General features: G+C 45.7%; 1 protein-coding gene across 1 annotated transcript in view; it reads left to right on the forward strand.

The window, feature by feature from the left end:
* The window catches only part of IGF2R (insulin like growth factor 2 receptor), a 1,933,894-nt gene that overhangs the window by 567,005 nt on the left and 1,352,614 nt on the right, over positions 1-14,275 (forward strand). The window contains exon 17 of the mRNA XM_078648980.1: positions 4,030-4,145. Within this exon, the coding sequence (XP_078505106.1) occupies positions 4,030-4,145 (116 nt within the window). The remainder of the gene's footprint in view (positions 1-4,029; positions 4,146-14,275) is intronic.

The raw sequence follows: 14,275 nt of genomic DNA on the forward strand, positions 1-14,275 counted from the left end.
GAGACCGCCCTCCTTCTATCTACGGAACTGTTGCGGTGTAGGGCGGATGAGGGTCACACGGCCGCACTGGTCCTATTGGACTTAAGTGCGGCGTTTGACACCGTATCGCACTCTGTACTACTGGACCGTCTGAGTGAGAAGGGTATAACCGGGCCTGCTCATGAGTGGTTGGTTTCCTTCCTTAAGAACAGGAGATTTCAAGTGCATTGTCCACCATGTAAATCCAGTATAAGATGTCTTAGACAAGGGGTTCCACAGGGCTCGATTTTGAGCCCCACGTTATTCAATCTGTACATGGAACCCCTTGCCAAACTGGTGGAGTCATATGGTGTTGCCATAGTCTCTTATGCAGACGATACACAACTGGTGATCAACTTGTCCCGTGATCCAGTTGTGGATGCTGAGAATTTCTCGGCCTGCTTGGTGGCACTTGATGGGTGGATGAAGCAGAACTATCTCCGCCTCAATGGTAATAAGACGGAAGTTCTTATCGTTGGTCCCTGTACTTCCATCTGGACATCTGCCTGGTGGCCTATAGAACTGGGCTCTGTCCCTGCCCCGGTGGACACAGTCAAAAACCTTGGCATACTTCTTGATTCTAATCTAGCCTACACTAATCATGTTGGTAATGCTGCCGGTAAATGCTATGGCATTTTGAAGGTCCTGAGGAAAATCCTTGACCTACTGCCTCCCAGCACCAGAAAAACAATGGTACATGCCTTGGTCACCCCCCATTTAGACTATGGGAACTCCCTCCTATGTGGACTCAGTAAAAAAGGCCTAATGCAGTTGCAACGCGCCCAGAATGCAGCTGCCAGGCTTGTCCTGAACCTCCCTAGGAGGGCCTCTGGGAAACATGCATTACGTTCCCTGCATTGGCTTCCAATAAAGGAACGAATTAAATTTAAAACTATGTGCATTACCCATCGCATAGCTCACAAAAAAGCACCTTCATATCTCCAGGATTTGCTTCCAATCTATCGTCCTTCACGCCCTCTTAGGTCAATGGGCAGCATGCTATTAGTGGTTCCACAGAGCAAGGATGGGAGGACGGTCCTTTAGACATCTGGCTAGTAAAGACTGGAATGACCTGCCCATCCAATTGAGGATGGAACCGCCTGAAACAAGGTTCAGTCAGAGGTTGAAAACCCATCTCTTCCCCAAGACACAATCAGTATAGTTTCCCCTGGCCCAAGTGCTCATCCTCCGTGAGCTAAGCTGAAGAGATGTTTAGTGGGATTGTCAGCGCGGGGACGCACTGTTCCTTGTGCAACCATGCGCTTAACAAATGTCATTAATAATAATTAATAATAATAATTTTGAAAGCTTGGTTGTTCTTGTGAGTTGGTATTTCCTCAGGTTGCTTGTCCAGGGGTGGCCGTGTTGTCAAACGTGTGTATTATCAGTTGGGGTTTAAGTTTGCTTTGTGTTCCTCACATTTTTGCAGAGTTTCAGGGGTCTGGGTCATAGTCATTTGAAAGCTGCAGGGTGCCCTGCCCCCTTAGGGCCTAGGTTATTGTTGAATTCTGGGTTTGTGGTTCCATTTCTTGGAGTGGTTACATTTTTGTTCGACCTGTTTTTGCAGATTATTGAAGATAGGAAAAGTGTTTAATTGCACTTGGTCGCTATGATTGGGTATATCAGTCTGCTTTTGTATATGTAGCTTGCGTAATATTTTAGGTGGATTTCTCTTATTTTTCTTTAGCCTTTTTTTCTCGGTTTTAGTGAGTGGTTTAATTGTGTGGGATATTAGCTGTATTTGCGGTGTCAGCACTGTACTAGACTGTTGATTTTGTGCACCCATTTCAGTCCCTAAGTTCCGCCCTTCATTTAGGTTTTCTTGTGCTGTTGAGGGAATAGGGCTAACAGTGAAATTGTAGTGCCCGGGGTAGGAATCAGCCCGCCAGCTTTCCCGCGGTGGGTCTTAGTGGTTAGTTCTGTGGTTGCAGTTGTGGGTCTATATTTGGGTTTATTATTGTTTGTCATCTTAAAGTTATCCACAGGTAATTAAAGTAGCTCCAGGAGGTTACAGAGTTTGTTACAGTAGAGGCGCGGGCACAGGTCATGCTATCGTAGTTTTGTTTGGTTGCATTGGTTTTTTTGTTTCAAGATTAGCGACTCTACGTTTTATATGGAGTTAGCGACTGCCTACATTAGGTCGGTCTGAAGTTCAAGTATGTGTAATTGCCATGTAAGTGTGCTTGTTATGGCCAGCAGAGATTTGTTAATTGAAAGGAATAACTTCGGTTGTGGAGATGCCATAAGGTTTTGGAGTGGATCTCTTGATTTTATCTCAATGGTTAAAATTGGTGGTCACTGCTCCATCACTTATAACATTTTGGCATCCAGTTCATTCAATAGAAAGCTTACAGGCTGCCTTGAGTGTAGGCCCTTTTGACTTGGGTGTGGTGGCTGAGCCGTTCTTACCATTACTAAATCTGGTTCTTCCGGATTATGTTTGCAGTGTACTTGCACGGTGCCACAGTTTTTATGATTTTGCCAAGTCCAAATAATTATGATTAGTAGAAGGTTACAGATTAATAGGTAGAGGAGGTGGAGGAGGAATTTAATCAGCTGTTGTAGACAGTTGTATTATAGCTGAACTATCCTTTTCCCAGTCACCCAGTTTCCTTTTTATGTCCTCTGAAAATGGTTTGAATTGGATGTCACTAGTGGTTTGGGTTGCTGCAAAGGGGTTTAGCGACCGATTGGTTGTGCCTATCAGCCCCTCTTTTGGCTGGTTACTGGTGTCCAGATTAGATTTCACGACATTTTGTTCAATTCGAATGGTTAAGCTTTAAAGGACAATGCTATTACTTTCTCTAGAGAAGTGGGCCTCCGAGAACTTCTGTAGTTGCTGCTTTGCCGTTTTACATATTAGGTTCAGAGTTCCCTGCAGTACTGTTACTTTTGGTAGCTCTGCCTTTTTTAATGGGTCCTGTTTGTTTGTGCCGCATAACTGAGACTTGATTTACAATTTTCCGGCCTTGAAGACCAACCCGGCAAGGTGAAGAAAGTCTCTAGCCACAGTATCCACTTTTCGCGTGTTTTGGTTGAACTTTTCCTGATTTCTTAGTTGACATTGGTACCTCAGCCTAGATTTGAGAAGCTGGTCCTGAATTCTAATTCATGTGGTGTTGCTGCCTTCTCTATGAGTAATCAACTGCAGAGGGCAAGAGCACAACACCGACCTAGATGGGGCCTTTAGAGTAGGATATCAAGATGGCTGAAGGTTGAGTATGTACCCCAGGAAGTAAGGATGGGCAGGGTTAGTATCAAGCTTTTGAAGCTTAAGATTTGGAAGCTCAAGAGCTGTTGGTTGTGAGACACAAACAACGGGTCTCACAGCTTCTCCCAATTCAGGGACACTGTGAGGGTATGAGCAACATGGTACAAGCAGGGGTACAATGAAAATAATGCTGCAGCAATGGGCAGTGCTGGAGGGTGGGTGCTGCGGGCAGTCAGACTAACAAGTCTCCACCCTGTGAGCAAGTTGCACAGACTGAACATTTGCTGCCCCCACTTGCCATGGGTTGTCGCCAAGCCCCTATGCACTTACCGCCTCGCCACTCGGGCGTCCTACAGCCATCTACCCCCTCAGCCTATTCTGCTGTACAGCTCTGTTGTTCGACAGCTGGGCTGAGGACCCGTATGGGCCCTGACGAGCTGGGGCTGACGGCTGTGTGTTGCTGCCGGACTTTCAACTGCTTCCCGCTCCTCTGCTATTCGGCTGCGGCTCCGACCTGCGTCTGGCGTTTAGCTCAGCCCTGCTCTTCCTTCCAAGTAAGTAGTGCTTCCACCAAATGGGTCTCTCCAACTCACAGTATCAGTCTCCTGGCGGCTCCAAAACGCACTATTCGTTGGCTTGTAGCTTCATAACTTGAGTCAATATGTGAACATTGAACCATAACTTTTGAAACATGAACAATGCAATTAATACATTTGGCAACATAAAACAAATGCTGCATTGAATAGTCACATGTATGTGGTGTATTCATGTTTTTGTTTTTATATATTTTTTAACCCTAGGAGGAAAATGACAAAGCATATAATTTTAAGTGGTACACCAAATATGCCTGTCCTGAGATACCCGTGGAATGTGAAGTGACTGATCCTGTATCCCTGGAGCACTACGACTTATCAAGGTAACAAAGAAATTATTTCTACGTTCCCCCCCTTTTTTACTTTTCATGGCGAATTGGACGGGTAACTTGTGTTATGTGAAGCTTGCACCGATCAAACCTTTTACTAAAAAGCAAGACAACTTTTACAAGTTATTGTGTATTTTTAGTTTAGTGTTATTTTGTTGGCAAGTGTTTTAGTGCGCCTATAAAGACAGGACATAGGTGGAAGAGCAAGTGAATATTTGTGCACATCTTTAGATAGTGTAGTCCTAATGTGGTTGTTTTTTTGGACCACCCCTTCCCCCGCTTACATTTTACAGTGTTTACCTCACTTCCTTATGGAATAAGTTTCCTCACCATCCGCCCATCGTGACTGGAATAGTCGGATCTGCAACTCTATGTGGCAGCCAATGTTCTTCATCAGTGTTTCCCTTCAGTCACAAAGGAACCTGCATCTGTGGTTATCTATTAATCTCTCCCCCAGAGTGGAGTGCAATGTCTGTGTTTTATTAGGTGCATTTCCAAAACCAAGATTTTTTTTTTTTTTAGGTGTCTCTGATTTTGGACGGATGCCAATTGGAATCATAATTCAGTTTAACATGGCACTGACCATTAACACTGTGGCATACATACATACATACCCGCTCTTGCTACCTTTTGAATTGTTATCCATTTTGAGTACTCACTGCGCAATAACACATGTATTTTCTTTGCAAAGATTTCGTAAAAGAATGCATAGGAATATGAATGTTTTGAAGCATGCATTTTTTAAAGATTTACTCTGATTGTAATCAATTGACAAATGACACCAAAGTTGGAAACTCAAGAGGCTTGATTATCAATGCCAGTTGGAAGACAAAAGTAGGTGGGGGGGGTGATCTTTCTATGTGGCAGGTCATTTGTAGATCTGGGTGGTGAACTCTGCTCTGTATTTGGAATGTGCAGTTTTTTTTTTGATCTCCACGCTCTGCGTAGCTCACAGACTTCCCAAAGACTCCGCATAGCGGAGTATTTTCCTCGCTCGCCAATGGTAAGTTGGCGAGCAAGGAAAAATCCAAAGCGAAATCGCTTCCCAGCGAGATTTCTCAATGCGGGCGGTCGTGAATTGTCGTTCTGCTCACGTTGGAAAATCTTCTGTTCGCATTGAGGTAGCTGCCGTTCAAGTAGAACTTCAACTCAAGCAGCAGAAAAAAGCAGCACCCTCTTGCACTGCTTATGATGCTGTTCACACTGATTTTACAGCGCGGGGAAAACACCCGCGTAAAAAATCAGCGTGAACGATGCGGGGTAATGCACTCTACTGTATCTCTGTGTAGCTTGACGGAGTTTGTCACTTCGTCGAGTTCCGCGAACTCCGCCCAAACCTAGTCATGTGAGGATAAAAGGTAGAGGGCGTGCGCCCCACAGTTTGAAGACCTTGGCTCCGCTAGTTTATTACTAGATTCATTATTTGGTGGTACATTTAAAATATTTTGTTTTATGTAATCGGAAAGCGGAAATCTTACAAGAAATCATATTTATTTACTTGGTTCATTCAATCTTTTAAGTAAGCCTATTGTGTCTGGTTACACCATAGCCTCTGACCACCATATTTGTTGAGCAATACATATTTGGTTTGCAGGCTAATTTGTACAAATCTCACATTTATGTTTGTATCGGGAAAGCTGTTGCATATTTAACTCATTCTGGCTTTAGTGCGCACCCTTCCTGTGGCGCTGGCCATGTGCTGCTTCTTTTCTTTCCTTGCCATTTTGGGTGACCTTGGGAGCAGGGTCAAGACTGATTTGCATATGACTGGGTCCGAATTGGAATGGCGTGGCAGCAAGCGATGGATTGAACCCAAATCTGTGACTGGGGGTGAATGTTTGATTTGTTCAGCTTTCCTTCCATCATTTCTTCTCGCAGTCATCTCACCCGTAGCAGATTACAGTAGCTCTCTCTATTTAAGCCTTACCAGGTAGTTAATGTATGCTTTAGCTTATTTTTACATAAAGGGTGATCATGCGGTTGGAGTTAACCTTATAAAACTTTACCTGAGCCTAGCCGCTACGAGGTATATTTCTAAACCACATTATCTGCTCTTTCGGGCTGTTAGAAATGGGGGTCTCCAGTTGGCAAGGGGTTGCACCTTTGTCCAAGTAGGGACCCTTCTTCCTAGTCCGGAAAAGGGAGTTACACTCTTAAAATAACCCCTGCTCATCCCCTTGGTAGCTTGACACTAGCAGTCAGGCTTATCTTGGAGGCAGTGTGTAAAGCATTTGCACAAAACCAACATTAATACAGTGTAAGCACTACAAAAGGACACCACACCAGTTAAGAAAAATATCCAATATTTTTATATACTTAAAACAAGACCAAATACGATAAAAATCCACAGTACAGTACTTTACAAATAGATGCGTTGCAAGATGTCTTTAAATTGCAAAGATACAGTGAAAACACAGTTACTTGATGTCGATCGCTCCCTCCGGGGCTATCACGGCTTCGTGAACAAACAAATCCATACCGTTCTGGCTGACCGTGGCGTCGCAGGTCAGCTACGGTGTTGGGCAGACCCGCAAACAGTACCTTTTAGAAATGCAGGGCGTCCATGACCTCTCGTTGAGCTTCCGAAGACATGGCGTCCGCAGCCGGAGATCGGTGCAGGAGTCGTCGGGGCCCTGGAGGTCACAAGCGTTGCATGTCGATCTCCTCTCTGATGGAGTCTGGAGCGCTGGTATTGGCAGGCATCGCGTGCTGCGGTGCAAAGAGCAGCAATGCGGCGTGCGGTGCCCTCAGGTGGCGGTGTGAGCAGCGGCTCGGTGGCGACATCAGATGGCATCGTCGGTGAGACCAGGGTCGCGGTGTGAGATGAAGGTGGTGCTTGTCACGGTGCAGGCAGGTCATGGTGCAGCAGCTGCGTCGTCGTTGCTAAAGCGCTGTTGTCGGCTGACTAACTGGAGTCGATGGCATCGGCGTCGGTAGGCCAAGGCAGCGGTGCGGGATGAGGGTGGTGCGTCGTGCAACTTTACGAGCGGTGCCCTTGAACCACGGTGCAAGCAGTGGCGTGGAGTCCGGCGTGGAGCGACGTCGTCGGAGATACCAAGGCGTCGTCCTGAAGCGAGGCCCACAGGTCACGGTGCGAGCAGCGGCTCGGTGGCGGCGTCAGCAGGAGGTGGCGGTGAGACCAGGGTCGCGATGCGGTGTCGCGGCAATGCCCTCTGCTGTGCCTTCAGGACACTGAGTCGGCAGCGGCGTCGTAGACTGCGTCGGGTTTTCTGTTTCTGAGACTTCTTGAACAGGGGGCAAGCTCTACCTCAAGCCCTTGGAGACACTCTCAAAAGTAGATTGCAGAAAGTTCAGTCCCTTCACTGCCCAAGACAGAAGCAGCCACTGCAGGCCAACACATCAAAGCACACAGCAAAGTGGCAGTTCCTCCTCACAGCTTCTCCGGCTCTTTTTCTTGGTAGTCTCCTTGATCCCAAAAGAGCTCTCTGAAGTATTTTCTATCCCCGAGACTTCCAACAGGAGGCAAGCTCTACTTCAAGACCTTGGAGAAAATTCTAACAGGATGATGAAAGCACAGTCCTGTCCTGTCCTGTCCCTGCTCAAGACAGAAGCAACCACTGCAGACTAACCCCTCAACACGCAGAATAGGGGCAGTACTCCTCCTTCAGCTTTCCCGGTCCTTCTTCCTGGCAGGCTCCTTATTTCAGAAGTAATCTAATTCTCTGGGGTCTGGGCCCAATGTTTTGACCATCAAATCCTTTGTCCTCTGAAGGCAGTTCAAACCAGTTTTGAGTGCATTCTGCCAGTGTGCCCCTTCTTCCTTTGTCAGTGTAGGCCAGAGTCATCAGACGCACCACAGGAGGTGGAGCCAGCATTGTGAAAGGTGAGCCCAGCCCTATTCAGACGCATGTGGGACTCCTCCCACCCATCTATGTATGGATGTGTCTATTCAGTCCTGTGCTGACTCACCCAGTCTCCTGGAGCCTCCCCAGCCCCTGTCACTCACGAACCAGACCGCTAATACACAATCTAGAAGAGGCAGGCTGGATGGCTAGGTCAGAAAATACCTACTTTCTAAAAGTGGTATTTTCAAACACAGAATGTTAAAACCAGCTTTACTAAAAGATGTTTTTATCATTCTGTGTTCAGGCATACTAAACTCAAATTTCTACCATATTTCCTGAGTCAGTCAGGATTATAGGATGTAATAATCAAACTGACCATTCTGGCCTACGGGAACTGGTAGCCTTGCAATAGTGAAAAACAAAGTAGGCTGTAATTCACTATCAGGACATGCCACACACATCAGGGCATGTCCTACCTTTCGCATACAATGCACCCTGCCCACGGGGGTACCTTGGGCCTACCTTAGGGGCGACTCACATGTAGAAAAGGGAAGGTTTAGGGACTTGCGTGTGCACTTGCCAAGTCGATATGGCAGCCTGAGGCTGCTCACAGGCTCTGCAATGGAAGGCTAGAGTTACACTTTACGGGCTGTTTGCGTGCACTTTGCTAGGGACTGACACATAAATCAAATAAGCCAGTCATGGAAATACCAATCCATAACACAGTTTACACAGAGAGCATGTGCACTTAACCACTGATTAGCAGTGGTTAAGTGCCCAGAGTCCCAAAACCAACACACACAGATCAGGAAAAATTAGGAGGAAAAAGCAAAAAGTTTAGGGATAACCCTGCAAAAAGGGCCATTTCCACAACAGGGATATTATGGATCTTTACCTGAATTTTACAGTATTCTTTTCACGGTTCTAAAAGTCCTAGGGGAGACAGACACTTCTTTTTGTGCTTTGTAGTTAAATATTTGTACCTACTGCATGTTGAACTTTTATGTGCTGAAAACTATTTGTTCTGAATTCTGATATTATGCATAAAAGTTCTTGAAACTTGTCCAAATTACATCATGTCCTAAAAATATTGATTTCACTTTGCGGTCACAGCATCCTAGGTGGAGCCGCCTTGCCATGACCTGTGCAGTCATTCACCTGAAGATCAGCAATCCTAAGATAACACTGCCAAAACTGAACTATCAATAGGGCCAGTCCCATTGGGTCTTTCTCAATAGTACTTTGTAGCCTGACAGGACAGAAGAGTGTATCCCTCCACACAGACTGGTCAGCACTTGGGCAGATACAGCCCTGCATGGACCAGACAGCACTTCGGCATATGCAGCCCATAATGGGCCATTCACCAGTTCAGCAAAGCAGCCCTACACGGGCCACTCGCAAGATACCAGCCCTATCAGGGCCTTCAGCAATCATGTTGTCACTCAGTGGCGGTCCCAGGAAGCAACAAAGTCTGGTAGAACCTCCGGTCCCAGGGTGCTTCAGGATCACATTGAATTAATCTGCTTCATCTGGGTTCCCACAGCCTCCAGGCATGCACTAGACCTCACACTCTCCAGGATAGTCTCTACTCCTGCAAGCTCCATCCCTCTCTCAGCTGGCAGGTAGACTTTCTAGTATTTTTAGGACAGCTACATAGCGCCTCAAGCATGAGATCCAGTCTTCAGGCGATGTACCTTCACTTTTGGGAGACAGGCTGTCAGACACCAGCAGCATTCTGAGCACTTTGCAGAGCGGTCCCTTCATTGTTCCTAGAATTGTTGGAATTGGAAAAGATGGAGTCCCACTTTTGTACACAGCTAGCAGAAAAAGAGATGTAGATCCACTGTTCCAAACTGTAAAACAGGCTTTGGCTAGTTGTTTTCCTAAGAGTTTTTTACAGGTGTTTCTCTAGACACAGCATTTGTTCATGTTGATGCTTCTCTCAGATGGGTTGTCTCCTTCCTGGACCCCCCAAAACCAGGCCCAAACAGGTGTAAGGTTAGTACACCTTGCTCCCAATTGCAGACCTAATCGAGGAAAGACAACCTAAAGGCTTTCTCATTTTTACAACTGAATGTTAAATCACAACCCTAGCCCTTACCATACACCAAAAAGCAATTTCTGATAGAGACTTCTAACCACGGATTCTTTACCTTTTTAATATTCTGCAGGCATGAGGCTGGATCCAGAACGGATCCTCATCAACCTAGATCTTTGCTGGACATGACTTGCGCTGCCCTATAAAAGCACCACCCATGCACACTGATATCCGTTCCTTTCTTTCTGTGCCAATATACACCGATTCTAAAATCACCAAATGCATTCAACAAAGGAACCTCCGCTCTAGAGTGGCACCTCACCTCAAAATCCCACTGTACAAGAAAAAAAACCATGGGTGGCACATCCTTCTCTGTTCAAGTGCCAAACTATTGCTACCCCCAAACATAAGATCCACAGATAACCACCTTATCTTCAGAAGACTATTCAGGAATTGGCTCTTCCCAAATAACCACCATACTCAAACATAAATATACAGCACATCTTTTGTATATATGCATTTATATTTGGACAATAGATGTGTACCTACTACATATGGGTATTGCTTTGTATAAATGTGTATAATAGTTACGTTTTTACAGATCTAGATATTCATTAGTTTTGCGTAGCAAATTTACATATAACTTATATAGCTACATTATTCTATGTTTAATATGTATATACGTGCCTGCATAAATAAGTAAATATTTTAGAACTATCTACAATTGCTTCACTATTCTAAAACAAAAAGAAAAATTCATTTAAAGTACAGCAACACTTGAAGGTCTGAGTTTAATAACTTTAATCTATATATATTATCTTCCTTATTCATATATGCCTTCCATGCACTTATGTATCTTTATATTTATTACTTTGCTTCTAATTCAGCATATCCAATGCACTACCCTATTTCTCATCCTATACCGCTCTCATTATATCCTCTACCTCAACTCTAACTCATCTCAATCATCATTCTACTACTCTTTCCAATGCCCTATCGTTTTTTCCTCACCCTATACCTCTTAATTTATCCTCTACCTTCACTCTCCCATCATCCCAAACCCCATACCACTACGGCCCCTAAAATAACCCTTTCTAGACTCTTCCCTTCTCTAGCCCTCCTTGCATCATCTTGTACCTCTATTACTATTCAGATCTCTCAAACAGGCCTTTCTAAACCCTTCCCCCGTACTCTCCCTCCCCACCTGACTCTCCCCCCCTCCACCTTTCCTTTACTCACCCCAAACCACCTCCTACTGCTATGAACTCCAAAAAAAACAAAAAACGTTCTAGACCCTTCCTCCTTCTAACCCTCCACTATTCCTTTTACAATACAAATTAGTAGACTAACATGTCCACTGTGCAAATCAATTTAATTTCATATTTTCCTACACTAATTCACCACCAATCCTTTTTGGGTTCCAGGGTAGACTGCTACTTGCCGAAAAGTGCTACACCTCATCAGGGGAGAAAGCACTATATAAATTCAAACCTTTTTCTCCTCCATCCCTCCACTATCCTTTTCAATCCAAATACCAGACTAACCTATCCACTGCTCAAATTAATATAATTTCACTATACTAATTCACTACTAATCCTTTGTGGGTTCCGGAGTAGCGTGCTACGTGCCGAAAAAGCACTTTGACGTCTCGTCAGGGGTAGTAAGCGCTATAATAATAAAAATGCAATTACAATACAATTATTGTTAAAAATTTCAAAAGTGTGCAAGGGAAAATATAGCCTCCTAAATCTTCAAGGTTCAAACCCTGTGGGGAACGTCACAAATAAATACATGTTACTAACCTACATATGATTTGCCTTTTGTGCCTGGGGTCCGAACAAGACTTCAAGGCCTGCAGTGATTGTGCCTTGATGCACTCCAAGGCCATTTGATACCAATAAGTGAATCTCTTTGTGTTAAAGCACTGCAAGAGCCCACACTGAGATCAGTTGAGGTCTAAAGGTAGACACCGGTCCCACTCCTGAGGTTGCTCATGAGACAGGCCATTTTTGGGATCGAAGTCCTCCGGCAAATCCAAGAAAAGGCATAGGAAGTCCAAGCGGGACTCACCCTGTTCAGGCACTCCGAGGCAGCGTCTCTATATTCCGAGGCAGCACGTGTGCATCGTCCTGCCAGGTTGCGTTCACAAAGTTGCTAAACTTTAAAGTTGATTCTGACCCCTGTTCTGCAGCAACCATAATTTCAGGTGCCTATGGCGATGCTACAGCAAATTGAGGAATTTCCCAAAGTCATGATGGAGCGTTTTAGCAAGTTACCAGCTACCTCTTGTACGCCTGTGGAACCCAAGGAGCAGAGAGGCCTCCCAATGGGGCTTCTGCCAGCAGGTCCACCCTTGGTGCCAGCTGTACCCTGTGGATTCTCTCACGGCTCCTGACTGACTTCAGTACTAGTCCCTCCCTCCCTTCCTTGCACCAAAATCCACTCCGGATTACGATCCCCAACTCCCATGCTAGCGCCATTGACTGGACAACAACGGTGAACCCATGGTGCAATCCAAAGTCGAAATGGTTCTGCCCCAACCACAACTGAACCACATGATGCTATATCTGAGCAGGAACTATTTAGCTACCCGTCTGATTCTGACACAGTGCTTCTATCTTCAGAAAAGGTTCATGTCCTCTGAGTAATTTGGCGCAGACTCTGATAAAAGGGGCTATGGGGCTGGCAATGAGATTGCCAAGGCATAATCGCTCATACAACACAGCAACTATGTTGCAGGCTCATGCTTCCATACCATTAGCCTGCTGCGCAAAGTCTTTCCCCTGCTGCCTGACTCATTCAGGAAAACCCTAGTACAAGCCCTTATCTTGAGTCGAATCGACTACTGCAATGGCTTGTTTCTTTCCGCCAATGAGGGAGTGTTGGCCAGACTCCAGGTAATTCAAAATACAGTGGCTCTCCTAGTCCTCAAATGCCCCTCCAAGAACAGCATCTAAGCCCCTCCTAGACAAACTGCACTGGCTCTCGATTCGACAAAGGACAACATTTAAAATATGCTGTCTGATTCACAAGAGCGTAAATGGACAAGGCCCCACCTACCAGGAAAAGAAATGTACTCCTTACACCCCCCACAGATCGCTCAGATCCAGTAATAGCCATCTACTGGTAGTGCCTCGCGCCAAGAAGGCTAGGCACGGAGGCAAAGCCCTATCAGTAGTGGGACCCACATTGTGGAACAGACTCCCTCTAACTCTCAGACTATGTTCTGAACATCTGAAATTCAGGAAACAACTTAAAACTCTGCTGTTTAAAAATGAGATCTAGTTCCAGCCTTACTCTTTACTCTGTGTATGTCAGCCGGCCCAAAAGCGCGGAGATACTCCAGCTGGAGTCGATTCTAGCGCTATAAAAACTCATAAATAAATAAATACCAAGAGGAAAACCGGTACGATGATCTCCGGATGCTAGTGGCCTTGATACCACCCCAGACGTAGATTATTTTTCCCACCGGGCGCTGCCACTGAAGACAGCAAATTTTTTCCATGGTTGTGTGGAGGGCGGTGGTGGAGGTTCTCTACCTTCAGCTTCCTACTCAGGAAGTTGAGACTAATATCTTGATTGAGGTACTACTTCCTGACCAAAGAAGTTCTGAGCCTCTTCTTCCATTCAGCGAGGCTCAGAACTTGTTTGGTCAGGAAGAAGTAAGTGGCCACCTGGAAAACGCAGATTGCTATGCACCACTGCCCTTCTTCTATTGACCCAGTTTTTCTTAAGCCCAAGAGCCTTGTGGTGCAAGCTTCGGCAAGTAAGGTAAATTCTAACTCATTTCCCACTACTCCCACGATGGTGAATTGAAGAAGATCGAAATCTTTATAAAAGAATGTTCTGCTTAGCCAGGCTAACCCCAAGCTTTTTGAATGTCAGATGCCTTCTGGTATGTTTATCTCCGACCTTGTGGATACCACTGATTCTCAGGGAAGGGCTAGCGGCACTAGTGTGGCCCTTCACAGGCACGCCTAGATGCGGTCCCCTGGGTTTTCGGGAGACATCCAGGCTAGCCTTCTGGACATGCTATTTAATGGTTCCCATCTTTTCGGGCACAAAACAGACTCTGCCCCATAGCACTTCAGGGATGATAGGGCCACAGCTTGCTCTCTACTCCCAGCCACTTCAACAAATTCGCCTCACAGTGGCTATGGTAGGAGCTTACAGTATTGCCAATAGCCTCATCTGGTGCAGTCATTGCCTCTGCTGTTATGTCGCCATGGCCGCTGGTCCAAAGGAGTGGGCCAAAGGGGCTGGCCCAGCCCAGTCTCCCG

The sequence above is a fragment of the Lissotriton helveticus genome, chromosome 6 (genome assembly GCF_964261635.1).
Source record: "Lissotriton helveticus chromosome 6, aLisHel1.1, whole genome shotgun sequence".
Lineage (NCBI taxonomy): Eukaryota > Metazoa > Chordata > Amphibia > Caudata > Salamandridae > Lissotriton > Lissotriton helveticus.